Source organism: Thunnus maccoyii, chromosome 9, assembly GCF_910596095.1.
Source record: "Thunnus maccoyii chromosome 9, fThuMac1.1, whole genome shotgun sequence".
NCBI lineage: Eukaryota > Metazoa > Chordata > Actinopteri > Scombriformes > Scombridae > Thunnus > Thunnus maccoyii.
Window position 1 is genome coordinate 762,501 of NC_056541.1, and position 22,906 is coordinate 785,406.

General features: G+C 40.7%; 2 protein-coding genes across 6 annotated transcripts in view; both read right to left on the reverse strand.

Moving 5' to 3' along the window:
• ogdha (oxoglutarate dehydrogenase a) overlaps positions 1–4,585 on the reverse strand; it is a 36,299-nt gene extending 31,714 nt beyond the window's left edge. For 3 of the 4 annotated variants that reach the window (XM_042420563.1, XM_042420566.1, XM_042420565.1), the window contains exons 1-2: positions 4,478–4,585; positions 2,937–3,328 (exon numbers count right to left, since the gene is read on the reverse strand). In XM_042420563.1, coding sequence (XP_042276497.1) covers positions 2,937–3,176 — 240 coding nt within the window. In that variant the 5' untranslated portion in view covers positions 3,177–3,328; positions 4,478–4,585. Of the gene's footprint in view, positions 1–2,936; positions 3,329–3,776; positions 3,979–4,477 lie in introns of all 4 variants that reach the window. The other variant, XM_042420564.1, reaches the window with a different exon arrangement.
• A 6,743-nt stretch (positions 4,586–11,328) lies between these two features.
• LOC121904611 (disintegrin and metalloproteinase domain-containing protein 9-like) overlaps positions 11,329–22,906 on the reverse strand; it is a 45,312-nt gene continuing 33,734 nt past the window's right edge. The window contains exons 17-24 of one of the 2 annotated variants that reach the window (XM_042422445.1): positions 22,672–22,855; positions 22,276–22,356; positions 22,092–22,197; positions 21,834–21,981; positions 18,198–18,300; positions 15,113–15,142; positions 13,937–13,995; positions 11,329–12,274 (exon numbers count right to left, since the gene is read on the reverse strand). In XM_042422445.1, coding sequence (XP_042278379.1) covers positions 12,205–12,274; positions 13,937–13,995; positions 15,113–15,142; positions 18,198–18,300; positions 21,834–21,981; positions 22,092–22,197; positions 22,276–22,356; positions 22,672–22,855 — 781 coding nt within the window. In that variant the 3' untranslated portion in view covers positions 11,329–12,204. The remainder of the gene's footprint in view (positions 12,275–13,936; positions 13,996–15,112; positions 15,143–18,197; positions 18,301–21,833; positions 21,982–22,091; positions 22,198–22,275; positions 22,357–22,671; positions 22,856–22,906) is intronic. The other variant, XM_042422446.1, reaches the window with a different exon arrangement.

Genomic DNA, 22,906 nt, shown 5'->3' on the forward strand with positions numbered 1-22,906 from the left:
ACACACACACACACACACACACACACACACACAGACACACACACACACACACACACACACAGAGACACACACACACAGAGACACACACACACACACACACAGACACACACACACACACACACAGACACACACACACAGAGACACACACACACACAGAGACACAGACACACACACACACACAGACACACACACACCTCCCTTATTGTGAGTGTGTGATGATCATTTTTTCGATTAATTGTTTGGTTTGAAAGATCTTGAAGATCAGAAAACCGTAAAATCAATAAATCAATAAATCAATAAATACCCAGTGATGTCATCAAACATCCAACCAGCAAAAATATTCAATTTGCTGCAACGTTACGAGGAAAAGCAGCAAATTAACCTTAAACACAAGATTGTTTGAATTTTTTTACTGAAAAAATACTGATCAACTAATCAATGAACTGACTGACCGTTGCAGTTCAATACATGATATTAATCTGAATATCAGTTAAACCAGCAGTCAGCTGTAATCATTCATCCTTCATCATGACCTCACAATGGAAGTGATGACAGTTGATATGAAGCTAATATGAAGCTAATATGAAGCTAATCCAGTAGATATCTTTCAACGTTATAGTCTGTTTAGTGCTGAAGTTCCTCTTTTTGTTACTATACTTCCACCTGCAGCTCAACAGGAAACACAAAGACTGTAAATGATCTTTTAATATCCAGTATGAACAGGAGGAATGATGACAGACACCTGACTGCTGCTTTAACTGGGAACACTGGGAACACTGGGAACATGATGAACCTCCTTGAGACAAAAATAAATACCAGTGAAGGATCCACTAAACTGTTCAAATCTTTTACCAGGGATCTGATCAGAGCTCGATCAATCGATCAGCTGTTTGTCAGGAAATCAGTGTTTCCTGAAGTCCGAGATGACGTCATCAAACGTCTCAGAGAGACGTTCAACCAGCTGCAACGACTCTAAACAACAGCTGGCAACTCACTGATTACTCAGTTCATCGTTGCAGCTCTAGATCCCATCAACAGGTTTTAAAGTGATACTGGTGTTACTGGTGATACTGGTGTTACTGGTGAGCAGCCACACTCATCTGACATCACGTTCGGAGTCTCCAGATCACAACCCGACTGTTTGTTTCTGACGTTATTTACAAGTAAACTCAGCTGAGTCCGAGACGGTGGAGTTCAGTCCAGTCTTCTTCTTCATGTGTTACTGGTGTTACTGGTGGGACGCGTCACGCTGACAGAAACCAGTCGCAGCTTATAGAGATGAAAACATCACTGCTGCTGATGTACGACAGGCTCCGGCCTGATGAGGCTCAAACTTCATACACATGTCTACAAAATATATTGTTTCCATCAGAGATGCTAACGTTAAGCTACTTCCTTCACTGATAGTCGATTATCGATTAATTTTATGATTTAATTTATTATATATGATTTATGACATAAGGTTGACGTGTTTCCATCATAAAACCATTTTAACCAGTACCTCATGTTTAATCATTCAGAATGTAAAGGACAGATTTGTTTCTTTCCTGTTTTCACCTCAGAAACAAGTTTACTGTGTTTCTATGTTGGAGAACTTAAAGCTGCAGTGCAGGACTGGTGTCTCCTCCTGCTGGCAGTGACAGTAATTACAAAAACACTCCACATGTTTCTGTCAAAGGCTTCACCGTAGCCTTCGTCACGACTGTCGTGGCTGTGAAACGGTGGATAAATCTTCAGAATTTGATCCATTCGTTCCGATAACATTTGGAAAGTCTAGAAGAGACAAAACATTAAATTATTTTATCCCCATTCAAGTTAGCGGAGAACTAACCGGAAGTTAGCCGCTAACAGGAAGTCTCTGCCCACAGAGCATGCTCAGTATGCAGGAACGTCAAACCCGACACAACGCTGTGAAACACAGAGACAGATTTTATCTGCTGCTGAGTGAACTCAACGTTTATTTATATGTGAAAGATCCAACCTGCAGGTTTAACTGTGACTGACTGACTGACTGACTGCAGTCTAGTTTGTACTACGTACTAATGACTTCATTTAGAATAACGAAGCCATCTGTCTCTATTTAACGACCGCTCCACAAATCCCAAACATTTAACAGCAAACAGCTGCACAAACTGCAGCTTCAGAGGACGTCAGTCAGTAAAGACACCAGTAAAACCAGGTTAACAGACCACTGACTGGTTTATATAAAGAATGATGTACATGATGGAACGACATGATAAGAGTACTTAAAATTTAATTATTAACAGCAATTAATCCGTAAGTGATTAATCATTGACATTGATAGTTTGCGTCCTGTTCTGTGATTATTCAACAGAAGAAGGAAACACGAGGACTTTACTGTCTGTGACGTCCTTATAGAGAATAGAAGGACTCGTTCACGTTATAATAAATGTTCTGTACGTTAAAACTCAAAATCAATAATTGTACTATTACAGGAGAAATATGAGTTTTGTAAATTGCAGGAATAATTTGGGGGTCATTTAATGTGAACAGTGAGATGACGTCCTGGTCACACACACCGTCAGACGCCACCGGCGACACATCACGTCACCGTTCACGACTCAGACAACAGCGTTCATGTCCAGTGTTTCCACTCAGGTTTTCTGTGTGTGCATTAAAACACACACTGAGCCTGAACTGGTAACGAAGAGCCTCCGTCTACGGCTCCATACTTTTAATTTTCACAGCAGGTTAGCCAAACAAAGCTAAAGTTAGCTACTTAAACCACATAAGCTTCATGCTGGTTTCATAATGTTCATACAAAACTGTGATTTTTGACCAAAGGAGATGAGTTTGCAGATATGAACCCTTTGGATCGTTTCCACAGTGAGTAATCAGATTACTGCAGAGCGTGATGCTAACACACATGAAGCGTGACGTCCTCCGGGCCAGCAGGGGGCTCCACTGCTCCTTACCTTGTGAACACTCTTGGGGTCCTCCAGCCAGGCGAAGTACATCTCCTCCACGTAGTTGGAGCTCGTCCCGTTGAGGAACGGCTCAGAGGCCACCGGTGCCGTGTAGCACCTGATTGGCTGAAACGTCCTTGTGCCGCTCGTGGAGGCGGCTGTGATTGGCCGTTGCTGGCCGACAGTCTGAGCCGCCTGCGAGGCGGTGAGCGGACGCAATCGCGCCGCACAAGTCCTTAAACGATGCATCAGCAGTCCTTAACTATCACACACACACGGTGGTGGTCAGTCCGTCGGGCCGGACGTCCGCAACCTCAGAACAACAGAGGATTCAAAAATCCAAGACAGAAAGGCTGAATGAAGCGTCCGCCGTCCACTGGTCCAACTGGTCCGTTTGTCCTCTGAGAGGGAGCAGAGACACACAGTTAGAGATTATATTATTATGTACACATATGGAGAATGTGATCAAGAGGACGCTGTATAAAAATGTGGTTATTCCAAACTGTACAGAGACAACAGCAGGAGGTTTAACGTTGCGGCTGATAAAGAAGTCAGAGGAAGACAAAAGGAGAAGAAGGCGGAGTGTTAACATGTACAGGAATACATGCAGAGTGAGGATACTGGTGTCTGAGAAACTGCCAAATATCAAAAAATATCAAACTTTACACTCCTGCTCTCTGTCACTCGACCAGTGACGTTTAATCTAGAGTCAAAGTGAAAGTTCAGAAAAACCCTCACAGCACCAGGAGAGGAAAGCAACTAATTATATTTACTCCAGTACTGTACTTCAGTACAGTTTTGAGGTATTTGTACTTTACTTGAGTATTTCCATGTGATGCTACTTCATACTTCTGAGTACTTGTGGAGCTGCTCTCCGTGTTTTGACCTTGTTGGGTCTCCGCTCCCTGTCTGCTTCATCCCGCCCTCCGCCTGCCTAGACAAGCCCTCTGATTGGCTCCCTGTGAGAAACCCCGACTCCGAACCTTTTCTATTGGCCACCCGAGCTGTCAATCACTTTGTCCTTTCACGAGTCATGAGTTCCCGAAAATGACTGTATGAAAACAGTAAAATGATCCTCTTAGTGTAAAAGACAAACATACAGTCTGCAGGCTACAGTCTGCTGGTTGTTCTATTGTTCTGCCTAAACTGGCTGCATGATTAGCTTCAAAGCTAACACGTTAGGTAATGTAATTAGCCGACTAGCTTCTACTCTCCACTTTCTATTAATTGCCATTAGCACGTTTGGCTAGCGGCTAAACGTGCGCTAACTGACATATCTTAAAGGGAGGCTAATTAGTAGTTAAATACAAGGATTTTTCTTGAGTTTTGGTGAATCATGATTTATAGCAAGCGGCAGTTTCAGAGTGTTTTCTCGGATGACCTCAGGGTAACGTCGGTTTGTGTGTTAGCTAGCACGCGGCTAACATGCTAACAGGTTTTTAGTTTTGTGTAAAGTGACGCCAGAAGCCGCCTGAGTGTGACGGAGCGGCTCAGACCGCCTCCCTGTCGACACACAGCCGCTGTGAGAGCATCACATCTCCGTTACTGACCTCCAGAAGCGACTTTCAGCGGCTCCCCTCGCGGCCGGTGTCCCGGACGTCCTTCGCCTCTCCCGGTTAGATGATGACAGCTCGCGACGCCGAGCATGGAAGCGAGGCCTGCGGATGTGACGTCACCACGTACAGCGGGGGTGTGGGAGGGGGGAGGGGGGGTGTATATATCTTCTCTATGTTTCATACTTATATGTGACATCAGGGCCGCTTCTAGATTGTTGGGGGCTTTTCTCTCCCTCCTCATATCTGAAAACACCAAACCTGCATCATATTTTTACACATTAACAAATTATTTTAATTTAAGGAACTTGGCTCTATTGTTAACATCAAAATCAAAACAAACATTCAAATTATAAATAATGAACCACAGAAATGACTAAAAAACGCAGAACGTTTTGAATAAATTATAAATGTATGAACAAGAATAAACAAAGTTTTATAAAGTGACACTAACGAGATCGAGATAAAAGTGCAACACGTGAGAATCTGATGACTTTCAAATTGGTTTGCTTGTGAGGCGAACAGCTTTTTTATCTACGTACATTTTATTTTAGCTGTTGTGAACTTAAATAATGTTTTAGATCAATGCATGAAGACGTGTGTTTACCAAAAGTGTCAGTTTAAACCATGGATGTATTATAACAGCTGGATATCAAACCAAAAATGGCGTCCATTCAGTCCAATAAGAATTGCTCGCGTGGCGCATACACGCCGTGCAGCCCACTGAACACGTGCAGTAGTGTTTCCCCCGCTGGCCCCGCCCACAAGTTCCCGCCCAGAGACTTTACATTGTGATGATGTCACAGACTTTTAAAATCGCTTTTCTCAGCTCAAGTAAATAAAAACCTCCATGGAGGAAATATTCATAACAGAAAGAGTGATACTCGTTTTATAATGGAGGTCTGTTTGGGCCGCAGGGAGAAACTGAGGCTGAGTGGCGGCGCCGTATCCAGCTCACTTTTGGGCTCTAAGGCTAATTTCTCCGCTCATCTGCACGGGAGGTGATTTTTTTATATAACTAACCTGTTTAAATGTTATTAAGGCTTAAAGTTCTGCATCATTAAGGACGTGGCTGCTCTGAGTGGCGGGTCGTTAGCCGTTAGTTTAGGCGGGAGTTAGGCGGCGTCATGGGCGGAGTCAGACGCTGCCAAGATGGCGACGGCCGGAGCCGCCCACTTTCAGCTTCAGAAACCAACGGGTGACGTCACGGAGGCTCCGTCCATATTTTTTACAGTCTTTGATTTTTACTACCGGGAGCCTCTGGTGGTCTGAATACAGCGAGAAACCTTTCTATCATTTTACTTTATCAAAATCAAAACCTGTTTTAGCCAAAAATGCAGCATAAAACAATCATTCAGAGTAACGTGATGATAATAATGAAATAAACAAAGTAGAAATAAAATGAGGTGAAAAATGTAAAATCTGTTTACAGAATAGAATAGTTATAGTTTTGAAAGGGGATAAAAAAACTTGAAATGAAATATTGACTGTACATGAAGGTGACAACAGCAACAATGAAATGTGACGAGCAATAAATAAAGAAATGATGTAACAGTGGAGGTTGAGTGCAGCACACAACGTAGTCCAGTTTAATAACAGAGCAGTTCAGATATTAATTATATATAACCACAAAAATATTAAAAATATTAAAAAATGTATAAAAATATTTTTCTAATTATAATATAATGTAATAGTTTCATATTACTATTATAAATAATGTAATGTTTAAATATAAACTACACGGAAAAATTATATCATAAATATACAAAAAATTAATATGTTTTAAAATATAGAATGTTATTTATCATTTCATTATTTTTTACTTTTTAAATTTTATTTTCACTTTATTTATAAGTGTAAAAATCCCCCCAAAATCATAAATCATATCTGACACAAATGATTATTTAGAGTATTTTTATTTTCATAACATGTCTGGAGGAAATGTTTTGTCTTTGTTTACAGTTCCTGATTAATAAAGCTGTAAAAGTGGCGGCAGGTCGACTGTGTGTATTTCCCTCTGAAAATAAAGTAGCATCACATGGAAATACTCAAGTAAAGCACTTTAAAGTTGTACTTCAGTAAAGTATTTGAGTAAATGTACTTAGTTACTTTCCGCCGCTTTGCATTGTGGGTCTTTTAACAAGTGAATCTAGTGGTAGTTTGTGATAAATGTCTGTAACTCTCCACACTGTTTGAATAAAGTTTATTAAATTATCATGTAAAGCTGCAGGGCATCTGTTTATTGGATCTTCACAGCAAACAACACGTGAACGCAGCACTGGTTGTTGCCATAGTAACCTGAAACTGTCCATGTACAACACGACAGAAACGGTCTGGTATCTGGTTTATGTCCGCAGTGGAACATCTTTGTTTTCAGCACCGTCAGGGTCTGAGATCCGTTTCTGCAGGTGACAGTTTTCAGCCTCAGGAGGTCACATGACACAGCGACAATTAATCATGAAATAAAACTCATTTGAAAGTTATTGCATTACCACAGATTAACAGTATTACATCTGCAAAAAAAAAAGAGAAAAAAAAATCCTCTATAAAATCATTTATCATAATAGAAAAAAGGTGATGAGATTCTCTGCGTTGCCATGGTGATTAATTAAGTGGGGATCAGGTATCCATCTTTACCTGGTGTGGTACAACTCACACATATACACAGGTTTAGCATAAATATATCTGCACTTCAGAGATTTTCTTACCCTGAGTTTTACCTCTCAGTCTGCTTATTTAACTCAATGCTAATATGCTAACAAAGAAAATGCTAACATGCTGACGTTTAGCAGGTATAATGTTCACCATTTTTGTTTAGCATGTTAGCATGCTACCATCTAAACACAAAGTACAGCTAAACTGATGGGAATGTCTAAATGAAGAGTCAGAGGAAGAGCAAAGTTATTATAATTCATCCTGAAGGGAACAAGAATGTTTGTTCTGAATTTCAGTTCATCAGTTCATCTGATAGTTGTTTTAGTTTGGACTGAGGTGGTGAACAGATGGAGAGATTAACACTCTGTCCATCACCTCAACTCACTTTATTAACACAAAGCTTTTGTCCTCAAACCTTCATGAGCCAAAAATCTTACAGAGCCTGATTTGTGGGATTCCTTGGTTTTCTTTTCAAGTCAGGAGTTTTGATCCTAAACTCTGTCACTAAGACTCGATGGTGTCTGGAAACGATCTTTAATCTTTACCAAACATCAGCACATGCAGCCCTCAGCTCAGGCTGGGAGGAATCTCTGCCTGAAAGACTCAACTCAGGGTCAAAAAATCTCATGAACGTTTTCTGCCAGATCAGACTGATCAATCAGTCGCTCCGTTCAGTTATCACACAAGCTGTCGTCCAATCAGAGAAAACAACTCAATGCTACTGCCTGCATACTAATGAGACTACAGTTTAAACTAGAACTCAGGTGTTATTCTGCACGTGTCTCATTGTTAACATAATACTTTATGTGCAGAACTAAACCAACATGTGTCAGAACCTTCTGACTTGTGTGAGCAGTTATTTCATGTTCCTGCAGTGATGATCTGGTTCGAGTTACTCGGTGGGTAAACTGTGATAGTACTTTACTATCAACAAACTGGAAGTCTCCATAAATTCTACATTTATGAAGTTTATACATTTACAGTTTTTGCTGACATTGTGAGAAAGGTGATCATTTTACTTGATGTTTATTACTGAGGTGGTGGATGTTGGAGTGCTGTACATTGAAGAGTGTTCCTTATAGCTTGCTCCCCCACATGTATGTTAATGGGAGGTAAAATTATCTTTTAATTCTACGTAGAATTATCACCTTTCTGACAATTGTTGTATTGGATTGGTTCAGACTGCACAGGTGTTCCTAATAAAGTGCTCGCTGAGTGTAAATGTGGAGCTGAAACAGCTAAAATGAGGCGTTCAGAGGCTCTTTAAAAACATGAATATAAACTTTCATGTTTTAAAAAGTCTCAGTAATTTGCTAAAACAGCTTTAGGAGGAAACAGTGCATCTGTTGGGGACTATTTTCAGCGGCGGATGAATCCACATTTGGTGCTGTAGTGAGTATTTGTGGCTGCAGGACAGTTTTTGGCTCATTGACGTGTTTTTACCAGTTTTTGGAGAATGAAGAATCATAATACTTGTTGGTACAACAGTTGGTTGTTGGTTTGTTTCTGCACATGATGACAGATACAGAATATCAGCAGAGTTATTTTACCTTTAAACACAGCAGCAGAAACAGTTTACTGACTGAAACCTGATGCTCATGTGAACTTCAGCTCCAGCTGCTCACACGTCTCTAAATAACCTCCGTCTGAAGCTGAACAGTCTGTTCTGGAGAGTTTCCTCTTCTCCTCTGGGGGGACACACTGATTTCTTTTTTTTGGCATGAAAACGATCAAATGGCACAGAATAAGCCCTAAAGGTTTCCTATTTCATCCTCAGGCGAGTTCACACCGATTTCTGTGCAAAAACACTCAAGACAGCAAATCAAAAACACACTAAAGCAGATAAAAACATGAAGGGGACGTTCTCCTCACACAGTGCATCCAGGTTCATTAACTGGCTAACAGTGCTAACAATGCTAACAATGCTAACAGTCAGTTAACAGCAGACAGAAACAGGAACATTTGGTTTACTGGTGCTGTAAAAATCCCTGGTTTGAATGAAACATGTGAGTGTTGAGTGACTTTGATGCCGGCCGACGAGCGATGGCACGAAACATCCTGAAAGTTCAGAATCAGTCTGATCATCTGACTGACAGTCAGGTGACATGTGGATCCTCTCAGGTGACGCTGCTGCAGTGACTTTAAAGGAGAATCTCCACCTTTAAACACTCCAACACTGTTTACAGAACTTCACTCTCAAATGTGACATTAAAGTCAAGCTGTAGCTAAACTTCACTTTCATTATCCAAATCCAACTGTTTTAAATAGTTGTTCATCAAAAACATAATGTATCTCAAGAGATAAAATAAAAGAGAAATAAAATAAAATACAACTCAAGAAAAAGAATTAATCTCAATTTATCGATTAATCGTTTTGTCTATAAACTGCCTGATTCAAACTGACAAAGAATTGATTCTGCAACCAGCAAACATTTGTCATTTCTGCTTAAAATGGTGATTGAATCAGGTTTAAGGAAGCAGCTGATAACTGTAGATTAGAATCTTCATTTATTTTTCTGCTTCTACAGCATCTCAATTAAAAGCACTTAACAAGTGAAATCCTCTCTTTTCTACTGTCTGCTGGTTTAAAAGTAGGTGGACTGATGGACCAGTCTGTGTTGTATTTACTGTATCACAGCGTCAGAGACCTGCGGCCATGCGCCATGAGCTTCTGATTGGTTTCAGTCGAATCTGGAAACGCTGGCTGCAGTTTTTAGATATTTTTTTGGTTCAGGGAAACGATCAAATCTCTTTTATTTCCTCTTTTAGTTCACAAACTACAAACACATTCTTCTCACCCATCAAGTTTTCCAAAAATGTCACTTCCATCACAGATTCCTGATTTAACAGTGTTGAGGTGTTTCAGGGGAGATTTGCTTTGTGATTAAACTGAGGTTAGAAGATTCCCTGCAGAGATGTCCGTCAGCCAGCCGAGCAAAGTCACGTTCAAACAGCCCGAACGTCGACGTACCACACGGATCCAGATCCAGACGAACTGAGCTGACTTTACATTCCTATGACAGTGCTGAGCAGAGAGGACGTGCAATCAGACGGCACCAGTGCTTTCATTCAGAGACAGAAAGAAAGAAAGAAAGAAAGAAAGAAAGAAGTGTCCGAGTGCAAACTCTGACCTCTGTGTCTTCAAACCAGCCAATCAGAGAGAAGCACTACTCAGTGCAGGTAATTGATTAAGTGAAATATAGAGCAACGACTTGCAGCTTCACTAAGATGAGCTTCAGGTGAATATGAGCACAGTGCAGAGAAGTGTTGGTACGTATGAGCTAGTGAGCTTACTTATCCACACTAAGCGGCGGCGTGTCAGTCGACGGTCAGACAGACGACCACCAGAAGCTTCTGTGTTTTTTATTGGTGTTGTTATTTGTTTGCTCTGTGACAGTAGGACTGATTTAGAGTTGCAACAATTAGTTGATTAATTGATTAGTTGCCAACTATTAAGTTAATCGCCAACTATTTTGATATTTTATGGACTAAACCACTAATTGATTTATCGAGAAAATAATCAACAAATGAATCAATAATTAAAATAATTGTTAGCTGCAGACTGTTCAAGGACTTTAAGATAAATAAAGTACTTTTATTTTGTATATAGTATGAATTAGTCCATGTTCACATTTTTATTGGACATGTTAAATATGCAGAGGTGGAATTCAAATGCCGTCAATACTTTTGCATTATATTTTTATTGTGATCCTAAAAATGATCAAAGATTTCGATAGTTACATAAAAATAAACCTTACTGTGTAGATAAATAGGAAATAAATAGAGCCGTTGCTGAGACCCCATAAAGTTTCATGTTGAGGCGTCTTCAGCTCTGAATCATACAGGTTGTTGTAGTGCAGCTGCGTTGAAGATGCTTCATCTACAGTAAAATACTTCAGGCTGAAGTTTTAACAGACAGAATTTGATGATGATGATGATGATCTTTGTGAGCTGTTCTGTTTGTTTCTTATTATGTTGAATATTACAGGCTGTATTCTCAGTGGGGAGAAGTTTAAAGAGACTTTCAACAGTAAAACCCAACCCAACCGGTCAAAGCAGATGGCGTCCACCTAGAGTCCAGTTCTGCTTGAGGTTTCTACCCGTTAAAGGGGAGTTTTTCCTTACTGCTGTCGCCAAGTGCTGCTCATGAGGGAATTGTTGGGTCTCTGTAAATTAAAGAGTTCGGTTTAGACCTGCTCTATGTGAAAAGTGCCCTGAGATGGCTTTTGTTGTGATTTGGCGCTATATAAACCAAATTGAATTTAATTGAATAGAATTGAATTAAAACACGTGTGAGGGTTATTAAGCAGCTGCTTGTTGTTTTTCGTCATCGTTGTTCTGTTTGTTGTTATGTCAGATATGTTTTATCAGAGGGCAGATGTGTGTGATGCTCTTCATCTCTGATATGAAAACATGTCTTCAGATGGCGTCTTTGTTCAGTTCGTTGTTGTTTTCTGATTGTAGATATTAATCCAGCCTCACATCTGACGCGCCTGATGTCTGTTATGGACGTCAACTGATGCGACGCTACGTGACACCACCTATATGTGTGTGTTAGCCTTTAGCCAGCAAATGCTAGTTAGCCAGCTAGCATGCTAAATAACTGACAGCAGTCATTAGTAACGCAGGTCAGGGATACAAAATGTTGGTGGTGATAAACACATTTTTGGTTCAGTAGTGACTCGTTTATCCAGCGTGCGGCTTGTTGATGTCACAGGAAGCTACTGGGGAAATATGATTGGCTGGTTTGTTGACAGAGAGGACAACATGTCTCCTGATGTGAGCTGAGCTGTGTCAGCTGACTGCACTTGAATAAAAGAAGTAAAGACAGTAGAGAGCAGTGATGCTTCACTTCCTGTTGGTTCTGGTAAATCCAGTCCAGTCCGGCTGGGTCCAGTTTGTAGTCCGGCCCTGGCAGACTTCAGGGCCGGCTGTCTGCCATCTTGGCTCCGGAATTATTTCCTGGCTGTTGCTAGGTAACCAGCTCTGAGTGGGTGGGGACTGAGGTTGAAAAGGAAGAAGAGGAGGAGGTGTGTCATCCAGGTGTGGTGGGCGGGGCCACCTTACTGGTTAAACAGGTGGAGGAGGGGCAGGTCTTTGAGGCACCAGAGGCTGTGATGCAGCAGATGGTTTGGGTTTCCTGAGACAGAAGAGACATCAGTTATAAACAGACTCAATACTCCTAAAACCTCAATATCTCACATTTCTGTTTCTACACCTGATCAACAAACAACAACATGTTTAGTTCCTCTCATGATGGTGCAAAGCAAACCAACAGCTACTAAGTACATTTACTCAAGTACTGTATTCAAGAACAGTTTTGAGGTACTTGTACTTTACTTGAGTATTTCCATGTGATGCTACATTCTACATTTCAGAGGGAAATATTGTACTTTCTACTCCACTACATTTACTTTGGTTACTTTTCAGATGAAGATTTGACACAATGGATAATATAACAAGCTTTTAAAATACAACACATTGTTAAAGATGAAACCAGTGGTTTCCAACCTTTTTGGCTTTTGACGTCTTACAAAAAGCAGTGTGTAGTCGGGGTCACATTTCACATGTCTATGAGTTGTTAACAGCTCCACCAAATAGTGATTTTTCCCTCTAAACTTCTCACATGCTTTCATTTCAATAAATGTTCAAATGATCCAATATTTCAGCAAAAATCAAAGATTAGAGAAAAAGTCCAAAAACTGAAAACAGATTTGTGTATCAGAACTTTGTTTTTTCTTCTTTCCTCTCCCATTAATCATCTCACCACCCCTCAGATTTATCTGCTGACCCTTTGGAGGGGCCCGACCCCTAGGTTGGGAACCACTGGACTAAACTAGCTAACTAGCTAAAAATAACTATTTCATTTAAGCTCAGAGGTCTGGAACAACAGAATCAGGCATTTTCCAGCCAGGTTTTGCTAAAATCACAAAAAAAACACTTTATAACTGACGTTAGTGTCTGTGGCAGCCAGGAAAACATTTAAGACCTCTTTGAATGAAAATTAAGACAATTAAACACCTTCTAAGGCCTTTTATGGAAGGAACCTAAATCAATACTTTTTAAGACTTTTCATATGTGCAGATGCCCTGCAGGCTAAACATGAGCCGGAGCTGATAACCATCTGAAACATCTGAGGACCAGATCTCAGCTCAAGGTCCACTTCTTGAATCTAAAACACGTCAAACGTGTCATCACATCACATGACTGCTGAACAAGACTGTGAGATGCAGTTCAAATCTGCAGATGAGGCCAGTAAGAGATAATATATCTCAAGAGACTTCCTGCTTAAATAAAGGTTACACAAAATAGGATGGAAGTAAAAATCGATTAATCTGCCAATTGATTATCTCTATTGATCCTCTCTTACATTCAAGCCACACATCATTACACAAACTGCCTTCTTTCACCTTCATAACTTTGCCAAAATACACTCCATTTGATCCAATTCAGACACTGAAAACCTTGATCACGCCTTCCTAACATCCAGTCTGATACTGATCTTCTCTCTGACTGACCTGAGCAACGAAACACCAAAACACAACTCTGATGAGACTTTCAGATCCAGACTGAAAACATCTTTTCTCTGTTCCTGTTCTTCTTATATGACCTCCTGACCTCAACCCTACTGTTATATTAACAGTATTACCTGTGTGTGTGTGTGTGTGTGTGTGTGTGTTTTGTGTTTGTTGTTGCAGCAGCTGATGAAGAACAGAACAGTTCAGACTGAAACATCTTCAGATAAATGTTGAGGTAAAGAGTCTCTGAGTGTTTCCAGGAGTCCAACAATAATTATTCTTACAGCGGAGGAGGAGGAGGCCTCGCAATGTAGGAGGAAGCTGTCCGGCTGGTCTGCACCACCTGCACACACACACGCACACACACACAATACAACATGTTATCATTGTAATCATAAAGTAAACTGTGGTTGTCGATTGTACAGCAGTAGTAGTATCAGTGTGAGTAGTGATAGTACAGCAGTAGTACAGCAGTAGTACTGCAGTAGTAGTATCAGTGTGAGTAGTGATAGTACAGCAGTAGTACAGCAGTAGTAGTATCAGTGTGAGTAGTGATAGTACAGCAGTAGTACAGCAGTAGTACAGCAGTAGTACTGCAGTAGTAGTATCAGTGTGAGTAGTGATAGTACAACAGTAGTACAGCAGTAGTACAGCAGTAGTACAGCAGTAGTACTGCAGTAGTAGTATCAGTGTGAGTAGTGATAGTACAGCAGTAGTACAGCAGTAGTAGTATCAGTGTGAGTAGTGATAGTACAACAGTAGTACGGCAGTAGTACAGCAGTAGTACAGCAGTAGTACAGCAGTAGTAGTATCAGTGTGAGTAGTGATAGTACAGCAGTAGTACAGAAGTAGTACTGCAGTAGTAGTATCAGTGTGAGTAGTGATAGTACAGCAGTAGTACAGCAGTAGTAGTAGTATCAGTGTGAGTAGTGATAGTACAGCAGTAGTACAGCAGTAGTACAGCAGTAGTATTAGTGTGAGTAGTGATAGTACAGCAGTAGTACAGCAGTAGTACAGCAGTAGTACAGCAGTAGTACAGCAGTAGTAGTATCAGTGTGAGTAGTGATAGTACAACAGTAGTACAGCAGTAGTACAGCAGTAGTACAGCAGTAGTACAGCAGTAGTAGTATCAGTGTGAGTAGTGATAGTACAGCAGTAGTAAAGCAGTAGTACAGCAGTAGTAGTATCAGTGTGAGTAGTGATAGTACAGCAGTAGTACAGCAGTAGTAGTAGTATCAGTGTGAGTAGTGATAGTAAAGCAGTAGTAAAGCGGTAGTACAGCAGTAGTACAGCAGTAGTACAGCAGTAGTATTAGTGTGAGTAGTGATAGTACAGCAGTAGTACAGCAGTAGTACAGCAGTAGTACAGCAGTAGTATTAGTGTGAGTAGTGATAGTAAAGCAGTAGTACAGCAGTAGTACAGCAGTAGTATTAGTGTGAGTAGTGAGGAGAGTATTTTACCTCCTGTGGTGGCAGTAGCTGAGCGTGATGCTTCACATGGAGAGAAAGGAGAACAAAACTCATTCACGTCAATTAGATGTGATTTAAAAACATCCAGACTATCAGTGACACACACACACTCACACACTAACACACACACACACTCACACACTAACACACACACACACTCACACACTAACACTCACACTCACACACACTTACACTCACTCACACACTAACACACACACACACACACTAACACTCACACACTAACACACACACTCACACACACTAACACACACACACACTCACACACTAACACTCACACTCACACACACTTACACTCACTCACACACTAACACACACACTCACACACTAACACACACACACACTCACACACTAACACACACACTCACACACACTAACACTCACACTCACACACACTTACACTCACTCACACACTAACACACACACACACACACACTAACACTCACACACTAACACACACACTCACACACTAACACACACACACACACACTCACACACACTCACACACAAACACACTAACACTCACACTCACACACACTTACACTCACTCACACACTAACACACACACACACACTAACACTCACACACTAACACACACACTCACACACTAACACACACACACACACACACTCAAACACACTCACACACAAACACAAACACACTAACACTCACACTCACACACACTCACACACACTCACACACAAACACACTAACACTCACACTCACTCACACACACTCACACACACTCACACACAAACACACTAACACTCACACTCACTCACACTCACACTCACACACACTCACACACACTCACACACAAACACACTAACACTCACACTCACACACACTCACACACACACACACTCACACTCACACACACTCACACTCACACACACAGTAATCTATTCTATAGATTACTGTTTCTCAGCATATTAAAAGCTTTTATATTTGTATCTATTTTAATCTCTATTTTATTATTATTTCTATATTTTGAGGCATTTGTCTGTGAATTAATATAATGACAACAGAATGATCAGCATAAAGATGAGCTACTGTTAAGTTGAGCTGGTGGAGGATGGAGATGTGGTTGTCATGGCAACACAGTGGAAATTAAAGGGGACACATTTTCTCTTCTCTCCGTTGTACAAAGCCTCAGTGCAGAGATGTGGTCATCAATGACACTTATCACAAACATTATCGCTATTATTATTATTACTATTATTATTTATGAAGTTCCAAAACTTAAGATTAACATGTGTAGAAATGCTGCCTGCAAGTCCAAACTCAGGGCTTCAATCTGCTCTGACTCTTCGTTTGCAACATTTATTCTACCGTACTGATGAGCTGACGTCATCACACATGCTCATAAATGTCTGTCGCTTTGGTTGCTAAGGTTGTTGCTAAGTTTGTTGCTAATGTGGTTGCTGTGGTGGTTGCTAGGTGGTTGCTAAGGTGGTTGCTAGGTGGTTGCTAGGGTGGTTGCTAAGGTTGTTGCTAAGGTGGTTCCTGTGGTGGTTGCTAGGTGGTTGCTAAGGTGGTTGCTAGGTGGTTGCTAAGGTGGTTGCTAGGTGGTTGCTAAGGTGGTTGCTAAGGTGGTTGCTAAGGCGTTTCCATGTGTTGTTCAGCTCCAACATGTACGGATTTGAGAAGTTGACATTTGGAGTAAAGAAGGAGAAAAAGAAGTGAAATCCTGCTACTATAGTTTGTTTACGTAGCCTCCGGAGCCGGAGGAAGCTTCCTGAAGCTGACCAATCAGAACAGAGTGGGCTCATCAGGAGGCGGGGCCTTAAAGAGACAGGAGCTAAAACGGCCTGTTTCAGACAGAGGCTGAACTGAGGGGCTGCATAAAGGACCAGTAGAAGACAAATAAGCAGTTTTTATTCCAGTAGAGCCTCAGAATATAAATATAGAGCTGGAAATGTGCAGAATATGTCGTTTTAAACACTAATCCTAGTGAGACTATGGGTCTGTTCTAAATACCCACATCTGCAGGTTTGATTGTGAGCCACCAGGTAGTAAACAGGTGTGTCCCATTAACACCACAAAGTTCACCAGGAGCAGCATGTTCACCAGTCAGCAGTGAACAAACAGCATTAATCTCATAAATGTATGTGTTTGCTGAATATCTCATGTTGTTACTCACCAGTTATTTAAATTAGAATAATAATCAGTTTTTACTCAGTAAGATGCTGTCAGACCTCCTGGACTCGTCAGTCCTGCAGCTGTGGGCGTTGACGAGACTCTAACATACTAAACTACACCTGAGTCTTACCGGGAGCGTTGTGACATCATCATCACCATCATCATCACCACCACCACCATCGTCCTGGTCAGCAGGGTCACATTAACATGATTACTGCGTCTGCGTGTGAACTCTACATGTGTGCAGGTGAACAGTCAGCAGCAGAACCAGCTGCACTGATTGATGGGGAGCGTTGCTACGGCGATTCATTCAAAACTTTATTAAAAACTTCGTCTGATGATGTCAGAACTTGTCAAAATGTCAACAAAAGTACAAGAAAAGCCTCATTATGTAAAAAACACAAAGAGCTCCACAACTTATTATTATTATTATTATTTAAATGATATCAGAAAATAATAATAATAATCACAATATCAGGTTTGTATTTGTTCAACTTTTTATATTTTGAAGGTAGATTTTGACGAGTTATGACATCATAAAACAGAATATGATCACTAGAGCTGCAACTAATGATTATTGTCAATATCAATTAATCATTTTTAATTCAAAGTTGTGTCTATTAAATATATTTATTAATATTCAAGATGACAAACCCTTCAACAGTCCAAAATATTTGATTTATAACGATGTGAAACAAAGAAAAGCAGCAAATGTTCAACCAGAGAAGGTTTGGTGTTTTTACTTTAACAATTGATCGATTATCAAAATAGCTGCCGATTGATTTTCTGTCGTTGTGGTTCTGATGATCAATACATATTCCAGAGAAGAATCTGTTTTCATTTTAGTTGTTTAGTCTGGATTAGAAACAAACTACACACACACACACACTCGATCATCAGTCAGCCTCTAACTCACTCCGTCTTTGACGATGTTGTTGGCGTTGCCGCGGGCAACAGATGGAGGCTGCGCTCTGGGAGGCGGTCCTCTGCTGGGATTGGATGAAGCTGCAGCATCGGCCCTGATGAACACAAGCGACAAAAGCTCAGTGGAGGAAGTCAGACTAACGAGACACGACGAACACGTGATAGATATGAACACATGAATATATATGAACACATGAATATATATGAACACGTGAATATATATGAACACATGAATATATATGAACACGTGAATATATATGAACACGTGAATATATATGAACACATGAATATATATGAACACGTGAATATATATGAACACATGAATATATATATGAACACGTGAATATATATGAACACATGAATATATATATGAACACGTGAATATATATGAACACATGAATATATATGAACACATGAATATATATATGAACACATGAATATATATGAACACGTGAATATATATGAACATGTGACTATATATGAACACATGAATATATATGAACACGTGACTATATGAACACATGAATAGATATGAACACGTGACTATATATGAACACATGAATATATATGAACATGTGACTATATATGAACACATGAATATATATGAACATGTGACTATATATGAACACATGAATATATATGAACATGTGACTATATATGAACACATGAATATATATGAACACGTGACTATATATGAACACATGAATATATATGAACACGTGACTATATATGAACACATGAATAGATATGAACACGTGACTATATATGAACACATGAATATATATATGAACACATGACTATATATATGAACACATGACTATATATATGAACACGTGAATATATATGAACACATGAATAGATATGAACACGTGACTATATATGAACACATGAATAGATATGAACACGTGACTATATATGAACACATGAAGATAAATGAACACGTGAATATAAATGAACACATGAATATATATGAACACGTGACTATATACGAACACATGAATATATATGAACATGTGACTATATATGAACACATGAATAGATATGAACACGTGACTATATATGAACACATGAATAGATATGAACACGTGAATATATATGAACACATGAATATATATATGAACACATGAATATATATGAACACGTGAATATATATGAACACATGAATATATATATGAACACATGAATATATATGAACACGTGACTATATATGAACACATGAATAGATATGAACACGTGACTATATATGAACACATGAATATATATGAACACGTGAATATATATGAACACATGAATATATATGAACACGTGACTATATATGAACACATGAATATATATGAACACGTGACTATATATGAACACATGAATAGATATGAACACGTGAATATATATGAACACATGAATATATATATGAACACATGAATATATATGAACACGTGAATATATATGAACACATGAATATATATATGAACACATGAATATATATGAACACGTGACTATATATGAACACATGAATAGATATGAACACGTGACTATATATGAACACATGAATATATATGAACACACGACTATATATGAACACATGAATAGATATGAACACGTGACTATATATGAACACATGAATAGATATGAACACGTGACTATATATGAACACATGAATATATATGAACACGTGAATATATATGAACACATGAATATATATATGAACACGTGACTATATATGAACACATGAATATATATGAACACGTGAATATATATGAACACATGAATATATATATGAACACATGAATATATATGAACACGTGAATATATATGAACACATGAATATATATATGAACACATGAATATATATGAACACGTGACTATATATGAACACATGAATATATATATGAACACATGAATATATATGAACACATGAATATATATGAACACGTGAATATATATGAACATGTAAAAAATTTAATTTCCCTCCGGTAATTAATAAAGTCAACCGCCCGACCGACTAGCTGGTGAACTTGGTGCAGCATTTAGCAGCTAAAGAGCCTAAAGATATTTCCCTCCTTGAGTTCCTCAAGTGTTTCAGTTTCTCTTTGAAACTTGCTGCAGACAGATAATCCATCACAGTCGAACATGTTGTTGTCACAGTTCAACATCTCAGCCTTTTCAATGAATGAACCTTTGTGACATCACAGCTCGTCACCACAATGCTTTCCAGCAGCAGAGTTATTCAATGTCCTTGCGTCCTTGAACGCAGCACAGAGGACAGTTGTCAGAGCGTTCAGAGCTGCTGTCAGTCTGAACTGATTATTAATAGAAGCAACAGCTGACTCGTCTTCTGCTGTCAGCTGCTGCCGACTGTAAACCGCAACGTTCAGGATGTGGAAGAACGACGGCAGGAAATGATGTCAGCACTAACCGGTGACATCACAGAGTTTTATCTCAGCAACACTGTTGTTTCATTACTTTAATTATGTTACAATCGTTTCTGTGCCGTCTCTAAAAGACTCAGTCAGATGTTTCAAATAAAGTCAAAGGTCAGAGAGGACCACATGACCTGGAACAACCAATAAGAACGACGGGGACAGCCAATCACAACAAATAGTTTGACAAACAAAACAAATGTTAGCCATCGTATGATCCCTCTTGGATTATTAAAGACACACTATGCAGGATTTTCCTAAAAAAAAACGATGTACAGACTCCAACAACAGTAATCCCTCTAAATCATCACTTATGACCCGCTGGTAGAGTGTGTCTGCACGTATCTGCAGAAGCCTGGATTTTATTATTTTATTATCATTTTGCTGCGTTTGGGACGTTTGTGGGCGTCAACCTTTGGGCAGTGGGTGTGTAGCTCCCAGCCAATAACAGCACAGAGTATCGTAGCGACCAGGTTACATGGCTGCGCTCTGCTCCGTGTCATGGATGTATAAAGAGCAGCAGGTCTGTGCGTCTGTTGACCGACGGCGACACAGGATGAAAGCTCTGCATTCACACAACATCCGGCACACGCAGCAGCTTCCCGCAGGGTTGGGTGTGGGGGGGTGTGGGCGTGTTTATTTGTGCTTTAGAGCGTAACCACAATCAGGAGGATAACGTTTTATTTCTCTGATTCGCTGCTTTGTTCTCGCCGCTCTATTCATTCACCCTACCTCGCTCAACCACCGCTAGTTCTCTCTCTCTCACTCCCTCGCTTGCTCGCTCGCCAGGGGGAGGGGCCAACTCTGAATGCTGTGTTTACAAACACCAACCGACAAATCCTGCATAGCTTGCCTTTAAAATATTTCTCAAAATACACCTGAGACTAAAAATCATCAATCATCACCTTTCTGCTGCTCGGTGTTCCCCAAGGCTCCATCCTAGGTCCTCCTTTATTTTCATTATATCTGCTTCCACTGCGGTTTGTTATTGGAAAACTATTTTCTTCAGCTAAATGAGACTCAAACAAAAGGTTCCTCCACTGTTAAAACCAGCTCTCATGTTTCTCTGCATTCAAATTTAACAATAAAATAAACTCTGTCACTAGCTGGAGCTTTTCCCACGAGGTCGAGAGCAAAATATGAAACCTTTTCTCTCTGTTGGAGACTTATTGGGTTTTTTTTTTGGGGGGTCGACGTTGTGTTTGACTCACTGGTATCCCTGCGACCGCTTCCTGCGGCTCAGCCCGAGTCGTCGCAGCAGCTCATTCCTGTGCAGGAAAGCGAACGCGCCCAGAGCGAGCAGAGGAAGAACCAGGAAGAAGAAGACCAGCAGCCCGTCTCTGAGAGACGTGTCTTTATCTGAGGAGGACACACATGAGTGGGATTAGACTGGCTGTATAGGAATCATATTATTACCCAGAACATGAATAAACTACAGTCACACGGCTGCTCCGGGTCACATGACGTACCGTTCCAGGTGGGCCCGCTGTCCACGCTGCCGCCGTAACCTTTGACCTCACAGTGGGGCGGAGCCCAGCCGTTGTCACAGTGACAGTTCTTGTTGCTGTTGCACACCTGAGACGGAGAGACAGACGGGTTAGTGTGAGGTCATGTGACACACCTGGCTGACATGACGGGTGGGGCGTGTCTCACCCCGTGTCCGTGACACTTCTTCTCCACGTCGCAGTCGTAGTTCAGGACATCGGCGCTGCGACACTCAAAGTTCATACAGACCTGAACACCACAGAAGAAGAAACAGCATCAACATCTCCTCCTTCCTGTTTCGTCTCTTCTCTTTTCTTTCCTTCTCTTCTTCCCCCCATCCTTTCTCCTCCCTTCCCTTCCCCTCCTCCTCCTCCTCCTCCTCCTCCTCCTCCTCCTCCTCCTCCCCTCCTCCTCCTCCTCCTCCTCCTCCTCCTCCTCCTCCCCTCCTCCTCCTCCCCTCCTCCTCCTCTCCTCCTCACCTCCTCCTCCTCCTCCTCCTCCTCCTCCTCCTCCTCCCCTCCTCCTCTCCTCCTCCTCTCTCCTCCTCCTCCTCCTCCTCCTCACCTTGTTGTCTCCACACTTGGTTCCTTCGTTCACCATACCCGGGTCGGGGACGTCTGATCCCAGCATGAAGTCGACTCCGTAACATTTGCCTCCTGCGATCGGCGTGGTGATGATCGACGGTTCGATGCCGAACACCGTCACCGCGTGAACGTTGGAGCACTGCAGCTTCCCGCACAGAGCGTTTCTATGGAGACGGACAAACATCCTGATCCTCTGCTTGCGGCTTTATGGCTCT